We start from the raw sequence: 16,791 nt of genomic DNA, 5'->3' as shown, positions 1-16,791 counted from the left end.
AGGAACTATGTTGAATAGAAGTGGTGAGAGAGGGCATCCCTGTCTTGTTCCAGATTTTAGAGGGAATGCCTTTAGTTTTTCTCCATTTAGAATGATGCTAGCCTGAGACTTAGCATAGATAGCTTTTACAATGTTGAGATAAGTTCCTGTTACCCCTAGTTTTTCTAGTGTTTTGAACATAAAGGGGTACTGTATTTTGTAAAATGCTTTTTCTACGTCTATTGAGATGATCATATGGTTCTTATCTTTACGTCTAATGATGTGATAAATTACATTTTTTTAATTTCCATATGTTGAACCAACCTTGCATCCCTGGGATGAATCCCACTTGATCATGGTGCACAATCTTTTTGATATGTTTTTGTATTCGATTTACAGTATTTTGTTGAGGATTTTTGCATCTATATTCATTAGAGATATTGGTCTCAAGTTTTCTTTCTTTGAGGTGTCTTTGTCTGGTTTTGGAATCAGAATAGAATAGAATGCCACAGGGAATAGAATGCCATAGAATGAACTTGGAAGTACTCCCTCTTTTTCTATCTCCTGAAATAGATTGAAGAGTATTGGTATAAGTTCTTCTTTAAAGGTCTTTTAAAACTCGGCTCTATATCTGTACAGTCCTGGGCTTTTCTTGGTTGGTAATCTTTTGATGGCTTCTTCTATTTCCTCATTTGATATTGGTCTGTTTAAGTGGTATATCTTTCTGACTCAATCTGGTCAGGTCATATGACTTTAGAAATTTATCGATGCCTTCACTATCTTCTATTTTATTAGAGTATACGGTTTCAAAATAATTTCTAATTATCTTCTGTATTTCTGTAGTGTCTGTTGTGATATTGCCTTTTTCATCATGAATGCTAGTCATTTGGGTTCTCTCTCTTCTTCTCTTCATTAGCATGGCTAAGGGCCTGTCAATCTTATTTATTTTTTCAAAGAACCAACTTTTAGTTTTCTCAATTTTTTCCATTGTTTCAATTTCATTGATTTCAGCTCTGACTTTAATTATTTCTTGGCTTCTACTGATTTTGCTGCTGGTTTGTTCTTTTACTAGGGCTTTGAGATGTAGTGTGAGGTCATTTATTCGTTGGCTTTTTCTTCTTTTAAGGAATGAACTCCATGCAATGAATTTTCCTCTTAGTACTGCTTTCATAGTGTCCCAGAGATTTTGATATGTTGTGTCTGTGTTCTCATTTACCTCTAAGAATTTTTTCATTTCCTCCTAGATGTCTTCTGTAACCCATTGTTCATTCAGTAGCATATTATTCATTCTCCATGTGATGTATGAATTTTTATTTCTTATTTTATCGTTGATTTCCAATTTCATTCTATTATGATCAGATAAAATGCATGGTAGTATCTCTACTCCTTTGTATTTGCTAAGAGTTGCCCTGTGGCATAATATATGGTCTATTTTTGAGAAGGATCCATGTGCTACTGAGAAAAAAGTGTATCCACTTGATGTTGGTTGATATATTCTATATATATATATATCAATTAAGTTTAAGTTATTAATTATGTCATTGAGTTCTATAGTTCTTTATTCAACTTTTGTTTGGAAGATCTGTCCAGTGGTGAGAGAGATGTGTTAAAATCATCTATGATTATTGTGTTGTGGTCTATTTGACTCTTGAACTTGAGAAGAGTTTGTTTGAACATGGCTGCACCATTGTTTGGGGCATATATATTAATAATTGTTATGTCTTGTTGGTGTATGGTTCCCTTGAGCAGTATGTAGTGTCCTTCTTTAACTCTTTTGATTAACTTTGGCTTGACGTCTACTTCACCCCTGCATGCTTCCAAGGTCCATGTGAGTGATATGATTTTTCCCAACCTTTCACCTTCAGTCTGTGTATGTCTTTTCCTATCAAATGAGTCTCTTGTAGGCAGCATATTATTAGGTATTTTTTATAATCCAGTTTACTAGCCTATGTCTTTTGAATGGTGAGCTTAAGCCATTAACATTTAGGGTTACTATTGAGATATGGTTTGTATTTCAAGCCATATTTGTTTATTTTTTTCTTTAACTTGACTTGATTTTCCTCTTTGATTAGTTTTTTCCTTTAGTGTACTATCTCCCACTGTTGGTTTTCATTGTTATTTTTCATTTCCTCTTCATGAAATGTTTTGCAAGGATGTTTTGAAGTGCCGGTTTTCTATCTGCAAATTCTTTTAACTTTTGTTTATCGTGGAAGGTTTTTATTTCATCTTCAAACCTGTAGCTTAATTTTGCTGGATACAAGATTCTTGGTTGGAACCCATTATCTTTCAGTGTTTGAAATATATTGTTCCAGGATCTTCTAGCTTTCAGTGTCTATGTTGAAAGATCAGCCATTAACCTCATTGGTTTACCCCTGTATGTAATCTGCTTCCTTTCTCTTGTGGCTATTAAAATTTTCTCCTTGTTCTGGATGTTGGGCATTTTCATTATAATGTGTCTTGGTGTGGATCTTTTGTGATTTTGCACATTCAGCATCCTGTAGGCTTCTAGGAGTTGGATTTCTGTTTCATTCTTCATTTCTGGAAAGTTTTCTAATATTATTTAACTGAATAAATTGTTCATTCCTTTGTTTTGGACCTCAATACCTTCCTCTATCCCAATAACTCTTAAATTTGGTCTCTTTATGCTATCCCATATTTCTTGGATATTCTGCTCTCATGGCTTCTTATCAGTTTTGCTGTGCTGTCTATGTTCTTTTTGAGTTGATAGAAGTTGACAAAGTATGTCTTCATTGTCTGATGTTCTATCTTCTAAGTGGTCTACTCTGCTGGTGATACTCTCATTTGAGTTTTTAATTTGGTTTATCATTTCTTTCATTTCTAGGATTTCTGTTTGTTTTTTGTTGTTGGTGGTTTGTTTTTTTTTGGGGGGGGGGTTGTTTTGTTTTTGTATAACCTCTATCTCCCTGTAGAGTTGATCTTTTGTTTCTTGGATTTGTTTATGTAATTCATTGTCAAAGTGATCTTTCATTGTCTGCATTTGTTGTCTAATATTTTCCCTGAGACTCTAGAACATCTGAACCATGTATATTCTGAAATCTTTATCTGACATTTTTTCTGATGAAGATGTTACCTCTTCTAATGATGTATTGTCTTGCATTGTTTGTGGTCCTTTCTTTCCTTGTCTTTCCATGTTGTTCACGTTTCTTTCTATTGTGTTATTGTTTATCCCCTATAGATTTATATTGCTCTTGTATAGTTCCAAAATCTCTCCTTTATAGGGAAAGACAATGTTAACAGTTCCCAATATCAACAATACATCATCTGTGGCAAGTTTTCATTATTAATACATTTATAGTTAGTCTCTATGTCTAGAGATGTTGGATTCAATTATTATTTAAAATACAGTCATTAGTTTCATAAAAGGCATACAGTTTCTGGTGGCATATAGAGAATTGAGGGTCAGGAGTAGGATGTTATAAGGGGGGGAAGGTGTGAGGATATGGGGTTAATGTATCTTTGCAACTTTGGAGGAGAACTCTAATGAATAGACAGGAGGTAGTTTAGGGAAGAATGTGTAAAATCAAACACCTATATGTATTTAGAAAATTAACTGAAGTAAAAATAGTAAAAGTTAGGAGGTTGAGAGTGGGAGAGAGGGAGGAAGAAAAATAAAAAGGAAAGAAAGAGAAAAAAGAGAGAGGGAGAAAGAAAATAAGAAAAAAGGGAGGGGCTTATGCAATTCCTCTATATTATATTATTCTGGTGATTCAGTTCTTAAAGTCCTATTTCATGCAAAGTTCTTGGTTTCACATATGTTGGGGTTGTGAGGACCAGAGGGGGAAGGGTAGAGGAAAATGGATGAGAAGAGAGAAAAAAAATCTCTTAGAATTCTGTTTTCTTTTCTTCCAGTAGGCTGCATTGTCTATTCCTAGCTTGAGTCTCTGCATTCAGGGTGGTGGAGGTAACCAGTATGACAGGGCTTGAGCTTCTGCCTGGAGCCTCCTTGCTCTTAGTCTCTCTGAGTTGGAAACCAGATGCCTGTACAATTGCCATGCCCCCCAAAAGATTGTGGGAAAGCTTTTGAGTTGTCGCATCTGGGGGTGGGGGAGTTGGGAACCAGGTACCTGATCAGCCGCAAAACCACCCTGGTAACCACACCCACCAAGAGATGGAGAGAAAGGTTTTCCAAGATGTTTCTGATGTCGGGTATTTGGTGATGTGGGGGTGCTGGAGTGACCTTGTGCTGTGGTCTGAACTTGGTCTGGTGACCTGCGTGGGAGCAGAGCGTAGTCTGGCGACCTACAGTTCTGTAGAGGTGCTCATTTTCTACTTCTGATCTGCCACTTGTGTTGGGTGCCTATGTTCAGACTACGGGCTTTGGGGCCAGCATCTGGAGTCTTACCGGCAAGCAAAGCCTCTGCGTTCACCACGCTCCCCGCTCTGGTAGAATCTGCGAAAGATTTGCTGTATGGTGTCCTGTCACATGCTCTGAGATGTAGTTTTTCCGTCAAGGCAGGACCCGGTGGAGAAGCCTTTTGACTGTTTTCTCAGATTTGTGCGCAGAGCCACCAGAAGCCATGTCTCCTCTACTCCACCATCTTGGCTCTCCTCCACATAGCATTCTTTAAGGAGGCCTAGAAGGGGCCTCCCTACAATACTGTTCCCAGGAAGCAGAGTTATTGCTCCATGTTGGTCTCTTTTGACTCCTTTCTCAACTGACTCCAACTGTGCCTATCTCTCTCTCTTGCTGTTGGGGCCCTCTGCCTATCAAGCAGCTTTCTTGGACAAAGTGGCAACAACATAACAACATGGCTCAAGCTTTCCAACGAACCTATGGAAAATTCCTAATGCTCTTTTTAGTCAATGTAAAGGATCTGTTCTATCACTGACCCTATTCTCAACCTTGCTCTTTCCTCAAATCTACCCCAACCATCACACAGGCACATGGTACAGAAGTGGGGCAGAGAAACCAGTCAACTGTTTGAGCAGACATCCATGTGGGAAATGAGATGTCAGTGTTCCCTTCTTGCAGGTAACCTACAAGTGGAGGCTTTCCAATAATGAACTGCAGCTAGTCAGTACAATTGATGAGAATAAAACCCTCATGCTCAAATTGGGATTTGAATGGAACCCCAGTGCAGCAACTTGACTTGCTTTGACCTTGTGATCCTCCTGCCTCAGCCTCCTAAGCCACTGGGAGAAGGTAAGCTAGGAATCCAGAGAACAGGGGACAACCTGTCACCCAACACATCATATTCCTAAATATAATGCACTAAACCTCTCCTTGCAAAAAAGGAAAAGGAAAAAAAAAATAGGAAATAACAATTAATTCTATAATATCACTGAAATGCAAAATAATACAATAGCCAACAGAAAATGCTGATTTTTACAGTTTTTGATAGTTTGTCTTTGTACATCATACTGTAAAACTGACAGTGTACACTATTAATTGAAGCCATAAATAAATTACCAAAATTATAAATAATCATGAATAGTAAAAAAACAAAGTATAGCTATTTTGATAAATGTATCCAGATCAGTGGATGACAAAACCTAATAAATATAATATTTCATTTATTCTTCATTTATTCACATTTTAATTTATCTGAAATTGATATACATTTTACAAACAATGATATATCATGAATTAATTGAAATTTAATTAATAATTGACTTTTTTTTCAATATATAAAAATGGTATCCTTTTCAATTCATGGCATATTTGCCAAAGGACAGCAACCAATTACCACCCCTGCTTACTCCCAGAGATTCTAATGTGGATGAGGACACTACTGGAAATGAATTTCTGTTACAATAGGTGGCTGCCAATCCCTTTAATACTGGGGGTTGTCAGTGATTCTTTATTCTAGTGTTAGGATATGGTCCCCTTGGGCCAGGGCATCTGACCATGGCTCTCATGGTTGGAATATCAGTAATAGTAAAAGTTAAGATTTAGTCTAGCCACTTCCAATGTACAATAAAATCAGTTGCAAAATAATTTTGGAACCCTATTATAGACCTATATCATTAGCCCAAGTCTTAGGGACCATCAGGCTGAAATAGGGAATATATCTCTACAGCACCAGTAGATCCAAACAGGGTAATGGCTTTCTTGAATTATATGTTTTAGAGGGTCACACTTAAAATGACACTATTATTTGAATGTCAAGATAATATAATTCCCAAAGCTAATATTTGATACCAAGCATTGCTTATCATGAATAGGCTAAAGACTGCTTTTTCATACCATTCCATTATTGACAAAAGACTCTTTGAGTAAGCTTTAATCATCTTCTCACAGGGTCTACAAAAACCAAGTAGGTCAAACTCTTCATTTCACAAATGAGGAAATAACAGCTCCAGAGCAGTTGTTGATTTGCTTATTTTTCCCATTATAAGATACTGATAAAGTCAGAAATGGGACCCAGGTTCCAAGTCTCCTAATTCTGTGTCTTCCCCACTTCCTTCTTCCTCCCTTTCCTCAATGAAAAAAAAAATGCTCTTCTAATATAATTGGTAATGGTTATGCTAGGAGCTTTACAATAAACAATTTTACTGTCAAGTTTCTTATTCTAGTCCTAATTAGGCATTTGTAAATGTACATCCCATAATACTTATTCAAAGTCAATATGATAGAAAAAGTGCTGGCTAGTACTGGGATTTAGCTTATTTTTATGACTTTAAAAATCTGCTTTAAAAATGGTTTAGAACAACATCGACTGGGATAGACAAAGTGATATTTTCCCATCTTTAAACCCGTATTTTGTGTGCCATAAAGACCAATGATACGATTTCTAAATGGAATTGGAACTCATGGCTTTTAATTACCAGCAGTATATGTTGTTGACACACTTGAAACAGAAAGATGTCTTGAAAAGAAAAAAAAACCTAATAGATCTTGCAATATAATTGGACCAATTTGAAAAGAACATAGACGTGAACTGAGATCTACCATTATAAGTATAAAGAGGTAGCAAGATGATAAACAAATAGTCCTATCTAAAGTATCATACTTTTTCAATGCTACAGAGATTCATTTTTTATTATTCTGAAGTACAGATTATATTATAAAGATCTAGGTATGTGCTAATAAGTGAAATGGGATAAATGAGTAAAAGATTATAATTCTGAATAAACCCAGACTTTTATATTAGTTTTTTCACTAGAAATGTTCCATTTAGTTTGCTTGTTTCTAATTTAAAATATTTAAACTCAGGGCAAACTCTAGACAAAACAGATAAACATTTATCTATCAGAGATTTTAGTATCACTGAAACCACAAAGAGATATTTTTTTCAGTGTGGACCCCTGCCTTCTTATGCCTTTTTCATACTATCATCTCTTGTACTATTCATTTCATTACCCTACAAATTCTGGGTTCATTGCAATTTAATCATTAATTGCCCTACCACTACCACCCCTGGGAAGAAAAGAAAGCAGTTTCTTGAATTAATATATTCTGTGTTGCTAACAAAGACAGCAGACAATTTTGATTACTGATCTAAAACCGATTTTACCTCTTCTTCCTTGACAAGAGAACCCCAATTTTTAGGAGTGAATATATACCCAATTACTACATAGAAGTATTATTCTTTTTTAATCTGTAGTAATGCCTTCTCTTTCATTACTATTCCTATTGGTAATTTGTGTCTTTTTTCCTAACCAAGTTGTCTTGAGAGTTATCTTTTTTTTTTTTTAAATATCAGCAGTTTTGCTTTTCTCCCTCCCACCCCCTCTAATTCACTGCATTCTCCTTTTAAACACCAGTTCCTTCCTTCCTTTCTTCCTTCCTTCTGCTTGATTTGGGTGTTTATCACTTAGCTTTTTGTAGTTCATTTCATCTATGACTTGAGTATTATTTATTTTTTAGTCTTTCGCCTTGTGATCTTAACAAGCAATTACTGGTTGCCTCTAGAGAGGAGGGCTGTATCACTTTCGAATCATGTAAATATATTAACTATTCAGAAAATTATCTGAATTTTTAGAAAAAAAATGAATACAGTACTGTGGATTGAACCCAGAGCCTCATACACACAAGGTAGGAACTCGAAACTAAACTGTACACCCAGCCTGCATTTTTAGAAATTTAAAAAATGGTAATGGAATCATGGTAGTAACTAAACACACAAAAAGTATCTACACACACACACATGCAGGCACACACAAGAGTACCCTTACTATTACCAAAACTTGTTAGGAATTCTAAGAAGATGGAAAAGGAGATATCATCACATTGCTTGTTCAAAAAAAAAAAAAAAATGAAACCCTTGCAACAGAAAACTAACTGAAGCACATTCAGAGAAAATTTAAGGGAGAGTCAATAAGATTGAAGACCTAGGTCAACTGTGAGATTAAAGAATTACTCTCTAGGGCTGGGGTTGTGGCTCAGTGGTAGAGCACTTCTCTTGCATGTGAGAGGCACTGGGTTCGATCCTCACCACCACATAAATAAATAAAATAAAGGTATTGTGCCCATCTACAATTTAAAAAAAAAGTCTTTAAAAAAAGAATTACTCTCTAAACAGCAGACCTGCTTCCCCTGCCTTGCTATAACCCTCACCCAAATCTGTTAAAGTGGGTAATGAGCACCAATGACATTTGGTCAACTTTAATCGCCAAAAGCTACACTGCAAGGACCCTGAATTCTTTGACCTGAAAGAAAACCCAAGTAACACTAGAGCTTGAGACAACTGAGGAACTGCACAGAAGGGACACAAAATAGAAGCACATATTACCTAGAAGACAGATCCACTAAAGCTTTCTAATGTTGGATATGCCCAAATTTTGGAATTGAGATGATCCCTAGCCCACCTGCAACCTCATGCCATGCATCCCCAAAGGAGAAGAGAAGTCTGTTAGTGAAGTGGGCCTTACAAGATTTAACGACTGTGGCTCAGAGTCATGCTCATTCCCTAGGACAAATCCAAGTAGTCCTTGATTCCCAGATATGAATGGACAAAGTTGGGCCAAATATTTCAGGGACTGAAGAGGAGATCATGATGAACCAAAAAGCTAATTCTGAAGGGGGAAAAAACAGATATAATATAGCGAACAGTACTTTACAAAAAAAAGTTCAAATTCATATTCTCAGAATTATAAGGAAGACCATTGACTTATAAAATGAAAACAAATTATGATTAAAAGGAGCAATAGAAAATCCCCAGACACTGCAAATACTACTGAAAATTTAAAATGCACTAGAGACCGTACAGTGCAGTCTCCTCTATTGCTGATGGACTCGGACCCAAAGGACCAATGAACCCAATGCCTGACAATCCTTATGAAGATATGTTAGTCGAGACCCTGACGTCACTGGGGAAAGCTGCCGTTCCAATGAAGCCTGTGAGATTAACCGTCCCAGAAGCCCTCCATCTAATGAGAGGGTCCCACTGGACAGTATTCACATGAGCCTCTTCTTACCTGACCACCACTACCACGACGCCCGTCCCTCTAGGCCTCTAACTTAAACATTACGCAGGTGAGACGCCCAGCGGAGTCGCCCAGGTTACCCAGGGAACTCTGCGGGGCACAGCAGGGCACAGCAGGGCACAGCCGGGTACCGCCAGGCCCCTGACCCCTGACCCTCAACCCCCAGGAAAACGCCGCCGCCATTGCCAGGCTCCACGCCGCCATTACCCGCTTGCCTTCCGCCGAGGTCAGACCCCCCCAGGCCCCGGCACCGCCCACCGCCCCAGGCGCCGCCCTCAGTCACCCTGGCAGCGCCCCGGGGACCCCGCCGCCGCTACCGCGGCCGCCGCCGCTGCCCACTGCGCAGCCCCAGAGCCCGCTCCGCCCTCGCCTTCGTGGTGGCACCCCTCCTGCCCGCGCCCGTCATGGTGCCCATCGTGGTGTCGCAGGTGCGCCACAACTACCACCCCGACTGCGAGGCCGCCGTCAACAGCCAGATCCAGGTGCAACTGCACGCCTCCTACGTCTACCTGTCCTTGGCCTTCTTCTGCCACCGCCTACAAGTGGCCCTGGAGCACTTCGCCAGCTTCTTCCTGCGCCTGTCGCACGAGTGGAGGGACCGCGCCGAGAAGCTGATGGAGCTGCAGAACCAGCGCGGAGGCCACATCCGGCTCCGGGACGTCGAGCAGCCCGAGCGCAGCGCCTGGCACAGCGGCCTCCAGGCCATGGAGTGCGCCTTCCACCTGGAGAAGAGCCTCAACCAGGGCCTCCTGGAGCTGCACCACCTGGCCGCCGAGAGGGGCGACCCCCACCTCTGCCAGTTCCTGCAGCGCCACTATCTGCACCAGCAGGTCCTCACCATCCGCGAGCTGGCCGGCTACCTGACCAACCTGCGCAGGATTCAGACCCTGGAAGACCCCATGGCCGAGATCCTCTTTGACAGGCTCACCCTGGGCCGCAGCTGCAAGGACGACTGAGCAGGACTGTGCCCAGCCCATGCCACCCCCCGGGGTGGGTCCCCAGGCCGGGCCTACACGTTGCCCTTTCGGCAAGTTCCCTTCAGTTTGGGCCTTTCCGTTTGATTGTTACTTCCAATAAAATTATTTATTTGGCTTTTAATGAAATAAAGGTGTTCAGTTGGTGTGTGTGTGTGTGTATGAGAGAGAGAGAGAGAGAGAGAGAGAGAGAGAGAGAGAGAGAGAAACTCTCACTTTTCCAGAATGAGGGCAGATCCTTGTGTATCCAGGATTCTTTCTGACCACCCTTGTCCCATCCACAGGCGACTCAGAATCTCCATGGGTAAAGAGGAAAGGTATACCAGGAGCCCCTGGAAAACACAAAATTAATCTTCCCTTATAAACAGTGTATGCAAGAGGAATAGGACCGTGTGGGGAGATGTCATGGGGTCTTTGTGGCTATTCACTGCTGGATAAAAGTATAGGAACTTGGTGACTCTGGAGAAAAGTGAAGGGAATGGGATTGAGCATATATTGAAATAAAGGAATCTTTAACTTTACCTGAAAACTTAGCTTACCAGAATGTAAATCTTTAACATATGTTGAGTCTGGGTAACAAGATGAGAGCCCTGGAAAGACGATTGTCAGAGTACTTTGACCAGCTCACAGTAGATCGCAGTGATAAAAGGACTATGCCTTAGCCATGCTTCCCCATAGACACAAGGTGACTTACTCTGGTCACTAATGAAAGGTATATATATTACCCTCGAATACTTGCACTTCTGTTTTTTTTTTTTTTTTTTCCCCAAGTGTATCCTTTCTTCCATTAAAGTGACCTGGTACCAAATATATCTACATTATCTCATAGAAGGACTGTAAAATACAAGGCCAAGTATGTAGGGCATACCTGTGATACCGAACATAAAAGAATAAGTCATCCTGAATGGTATGTTTATGATTCTAGCAGCTTGGAATAATGTACAGGGGCAGGAGAAGTCGAGGTCAAGGCCTCAATTCCAGTTAGGAGACTGTATTAGGGTTATCCTGAAGAACAGAAACATGAAATGGTATTTATTATATTTGAAATGGTATTTATTATATTTGCTTACACAGTCAGAAGCTGTATAGCCCCACAATGGCCATCTGCTGGCTGGAGAGCTGGAGAAACAAGTAGTTACTCAGTCCAAGGAGCTGGCACGCCTCAGAACAAGAGGGACCTGCAATTCAGTCTGAGGATGAAGGCCTGGAAGCCTTCTCTTCTACTTGTGGATTACAAAGAAAACAGAATAATTACATATTTCATATGCAGTATTCAAAGTTACATGGGTAGTTGGAGTCTTTTATAGCTAAGTGACTGGTTTGAACTGTGAGTAAAATGTGAACAGATTTAGCAATTACCTTTCACATTTCTTGATTATACTTTAGCACTTTCTTCAAAACAAGGATGGTGGCTATTTGAGTTTTCAGAAAGTGTTCAATGTCCTTTCTCTAATCTTAATCTAACTGCCTCTTCTCACTGTATTTCTTCTGGTTGCTTTGAGAAACTCAGTCCCTTCTCTTTGTCTCTCATATGTGCGTATGTCAATATACAATTTTTTTCCTACATATGAGGAAAAGCAAAACAGTCATCTATTGGTGAGTATTTAAAATTGCTCACTGTGGATCCTTCCTATATCTCCATTTTGGAGAGGCAGTTTGCTCTAGTTGTTTCTTAACCTCACATTCCTTATGTTCAAATCCCTGTTCAGCCTCTTAGATGGACTTGGCCTTTAGCTTATGTGTCTCCATTTCCCCAAATGTAAAATAGGGGTAATAAAAGCATCCAACCCTTTGTGTTAAGGTATGTAAGTCTCTTAGAAGAGTGTCTGGCACAGTGTAAGAACTGTACATGTTAGCCATCCTTTGTCATCAGCTTCACTTCCATCATCTTAAATTCATCACTTCTAGGTTCTTTTGTGATGTCTATGCTTTAAGGAAGACATTTCACATCCATCCCTCATCCCTGGGGTCTCTTGCATTTCTATCCACTATGTCACCCTGCCTACTGAGAAGGGAAAATCCATAGAGACTGCTTTGGTTATCAGGTGCCAACTGACTCAGGAGGGTGGTTTGCTCTTTACCCTGCCCCAAACCCAGGCCCAGTAATATAGGTGAGTTTTGCTGTGGCGGTTTTCCATGGTTATCACCCTAGTTCTGTCTCCACCTGCCCTTCTGTGAAATCACCTCTAGAATAATTTGTGCTTCTCCTCCCGAAAGCCTGGTGCCTGAGCCTACCAGTTCCATTCTGAACTTCCTCCTCACTCAGCACAGATGGAGAGGAGAAGAATGAAGTGCTAACTCTGCTACCCATTTGTTTGGATATTTGGATCTGAAAAGGAGAGAAATGGGTGGTCAAGGGTGGGGAGAGAATGAAAACAAGGAAGCAATATTGTGTCTAATGAAAACTACAACTGATAAAGCACCATGAGCTTTAGCGTAAAGGTTCCCAAGCTCTGGTGCACATAGAGTCTTCTGGAACACCTTTGAAAAAATCTCAGTGCCTGATCTCCTCCCAGACCAAATGCATAAGCCTTTGGGATGAACAGAGGCATTCAAGTCATTGAAAACCCATGCTAGTATCATGTGGCTCAAAGAATGGTCTGTGAACCAACAGCGTGAACCTCACCAGAAAGCTTAAACAAATGCAAAATTTCAAGCCCTATCCCAGACCTGCTGATTCAGAATCTACCTTCAAAGAAAGTTCAAATGATGAGTATGCTCAATGACATTTGTGAAGCATTCTTTAGCAGACTGGCTGTCGACCCTGGGATAACCTAGGATGCTAAAAAATAATACTGATTTTCAAACTTAAACAATTGATCCACTCTGCCCTCATGCACATACTGAACCAAACACTTAGAATATCTCAACAGCTATTAATGAACCGACAAATATCCAAAGAGATTTGGATACCTTCTTTTGTTTCCATTTGTTTCATAGACACACACATTTAATCATTCTGTTCCAAAAGTGGTTTTAAAACCGACTTGTTTTATCACAAACATGAGTTGGAAAAACATGGTATAGAAGCCAAATCCAGCCCATCTGGCCTTGTAAATAAAGTTTCATTAGAACAGATGCATGTCCATTTGCCTATTGCTGAATTCATGCAACAGCATAGAGTTCATATGTATGATAGAGACTTTGTTCTATGAAGTCCAAAATACTGTCAAGTTCTTAAGAGAAAATGTTTGCTGACACTTTTGGTTTTGTTTTTGTTTGTTTGGTTTTGGTACTGCAGAGTGAATCCAGAGGTGCTTTACCACTGAGCTACATCCCCAGCCCTTTTTATTATTTTTGTTTTTTATTTTGAGACAGGGTATCACTAAATTGCTTAGGACCTCACTAGTTTGCTGAGGCTGACTTCAAACTTGTGATCCTCCTGCCTCAGCATCCAAGCCACTGGGATTATAAGCATGCACCACTGTGCCTGGATACCTGACACTGTTTTATAGTAACTTTTCGTAGGCCTTTAATTTAGCCAAAACTACCAAATCTTTTCAACTATCTTTATACTTATAATATGCTCATTGCAGTTTGATCACCAATTTCCCTACCTCAGACATCCTCTGGAAAAAGGAAAGCATGAACTGTATTGATTTTCCTTAGGATTGTACTAATTTAATGTTACATCTCCAGCTAAGGGAAGTATATATGGTAGGATAGACATTGTTAGATAACAGCCATTCCACTTATTCTTCCTTATTAACACAACACTGATTTGGGGGAAGTGACAGTGTGCCCAGTTCTTATTAATAAATCATAATTAGTCTACATTAGTCATGGCAGTCAGGTTCCCTTTTTAAGATACTCTATTAGTCACTCTTGCCACTGGGGTGGCCATATGACTTCTGGACTAAGGATACATGGAAATATCTGGTTTTCTAAGAAATGTTTGCTTCCCTGATTTTTTTTTTTTAAAGACAAATCTTTGTGGAAAGCAAGCATTTAATCTTCTTGGTAATCATCCTTCTTGGGATGCTGAATGAGACTGTGATGCCAGGAGCAGACAAAGTCACCTTGTCACCATGAGGAAAGGCCAAGAGAATTACAGGACTCCAAAGTAGATCCTGTCTCCGTTTTCTTTATCTTACTCCATATTAGACCCAATTTACCTAACTACACTAACTACCTATCTGTAAATCTGGCTTCACTCTTGGTTGCATCTGGTCATTCCCTGACTTCCCTGAAAGAATGAATTTCTTTATGTTTTGGAAGAAGTAATATATCCAAAAGGTTCAAGAATAAAACATAAAATGATTAATGATGAAGCCTTGGTCTGTCCTCAGGTTCTCAAGTATCTTCCTTCCTGCCACAATAGGTAGCCTTCCTCAGAAGTTTTCTGTACAGTCTTACATCCATTTGTTTTATATAGCATGCATGGACATATGCCCCCCCACACACACTTTACCCAAACAGTAGCCTCATTGATAGGCTCCTTCACCTTGCTAATTTTCCTCAAATAAATTTTTGTCAATCAACTTTACATACTAGTCACTAGTGATATTTGGGGACCTGGCATTCTTCCTTTTGCCTGGTATACCAAGACAGCTACCAAATCCACCACCTTGATTGGTTTCATCCAAGTGTCCTGAATAATCATATCTAAATTAAAGAGGTTTTACTTTAGGTACTCTGCCACCTTGCAAAAATAAAGTCCCCAAAATTAATCTACACAAGACAAAGCCAGCCTTTCCCCTCTTCTTCATCCCCCAGCTGTTTGTATTTCAACTAGAAGTTTTTAAAAAAAAAAAGGGTTGGCACATAACCTACCCAGTGCAGATACTGTTTCCCAGACACTTCACTACCTCCTAGTGTCCGTTTTCATGAAAATACCTTACTTTTTGTATTAATTTACAAGTATTCTATTTTCTCAGAAGTTAGATACACCTGTTAGGTGACTTATATGTAAGTCCAGCCATTTTCCCTAGAATTCTCTTGATAAAGAATTTGAAGAATTTTGGACTTCTTGCATGGATTTCCAACTTGCAGTTCTTTTGACTTTCTGCCCTCAACAAAGTGTTACCAGATGGCACTAATACCAGCTTTGAAGGAAGATAGAAGAAACTTTTGGTTTCAAATTTTCCATCTTCAGGAGGTTCTGGGGAAAGGAAAGCTTTTAAAAGTGAAAAGGCAGCAAAATGAGACAAAAGGTGGAATATAAACATATGCAGATTTAGTTAGCCTATGCTAGGCAGGCCCTAGGACAGGGGAGATCTGCACTCTCAGTTTCCTTGATGTCCCCCAGGCCAGGGCAGGGACTGCCCTCCAGCTTGTACTGTCAGCCTGAGGAAGTTGTCCTCAATTTCACTGGAGCTCTTAATTTCAGTCTATAATAATTAAAACATTCTTATAGCAACTTTAAATACCAAGTAAATTATTTGTTTAATGAAGAAAAGAAATATTAAAGGGAATCCATAGTTTTCAAAAGCAGCTTTTGGGAGTTAGAATTCATTTTTAGCCCCTCCTTTTTTATATTTATTTATTTATTTATTTTGGTAACAGGGATTGAATCAGGGGCACTCAACCACTGAGCCACATCCCCAGTCCTTTTTTTGCATTTTTTTTTTTTTTTAGAGATAAGGTTTCACTGAGTTGCTTAGCAACCCGCTAAGTTGCTGAGGCTGGCTTTGAACTCATGATCCTCCAGTCTCAGTCTCCCAAGCTGCTGGCATTACAGGTGAGCGCCACCGCACTCAGCCTAGTTCCTTCCCTTCCCTTCCCTGTCATTATTGTTCAAGGAAAGAAGTCAACGAAAGTGTTCTATGTCAATCTGCTGGGCCCTTCTCAGCACTACAAACTCACAGGGAAATCACTCACTTCCCAACTTTCCCAGGTTCTGAGCTGATTAATCAAATATGATAAAAGTATGCTCAGCTCTACTCTTTCCAGTTAGGAAAACAGGCCTTCATGCCTTGAGTCTCTCAAATTTTATTCATAAATGGCAGCAAGAAAAAAAAAGCACACATTCTCTACAAGAGAAGCAGATAGTCTTTGATGGAATCTTGTATCTACTGAATTTTGTTCTATAACTCCCCTATCATGATGAAAGATCTGCCTCTTGGGACTCCTCCTTCTGAAATGATTGTCAGACTGAGAGAAACAGAAAGTCTGGTGGTCCATTTTCAGAATATAGTATTCAGCCTTCATTGGATTCAATTATAGCCATTTTAATTGTAGTGCTTCCCTTTGCCCGCCCCAATTTTAAAATTAGCCAATCACGTAGATTGTAACCCCATGCTCCTCCAATCAGGGTGAAGGGCAGTGTTGTGTGAGAGATACAAACAGATGTACTGCCTGCTCAGGTACTTGCTAGGCAGGTTCTGTAGCTCACCTTTCTGGCAGAAGTAAAGTTTGCCTTGCCCACCCACTTTGGAGTAGGCACTTGGGTATTTCTAACATGACCTTTCTGGCAGCTTCAGATCATGTCTATCATTTGTATAACTTT

At 39.7% G+C, this 16,791-nt stretch overlaps 2 protein-coding genes across 2 annotated transcripts in view; both read left to right on the top strand.

Moving 5' to 3' along the window:
* The window catches only part of Prrg1 (proline rich and Gla domain 1), a 97,803-nt gene that overhangs the window by 77,186 nt on the left and 3,826 nt on the right, over positions 1–16,791 (top strand). The gene's annotated exons all lie outside the window — the stretch shown is intronic.
* Positions 9,196–10,325, top strand: LOC144250822 (ferritin heavy chain-like). The gene is made up of 2 exons (XM_077793996.1): positions 9,196–9,230; positions 9,536–10,325. The coding sequence occupies exons 1-2, from the start codon at positions 9,196–9,198 to the stop codon at positions 10,323–10,325; spliced, it is 825 nt and encodes a 274-aa protein (XP_077650122.1).

Source organism: Urocitellus parryii, chromosome X, assembly GCF_045843805.1.
Source record: "Urocitellus parryii isolate mUroPar1 chromosome X, mUroPar1.hap1, whole genome shotgun sequence".
Taxonomy (NCBI): domain Eukaryota; kingdom Metazoa; phylum Chordata; class Mammalia; order Rodentia; family Sciuridae; genus Urocitellus; species Urocitellus parryii.
The sequence above is the reverse complement of the archived record's forward strand: the minus strand, read 5'-3'. Positions and strand labels throughout refer to the sequence as shown.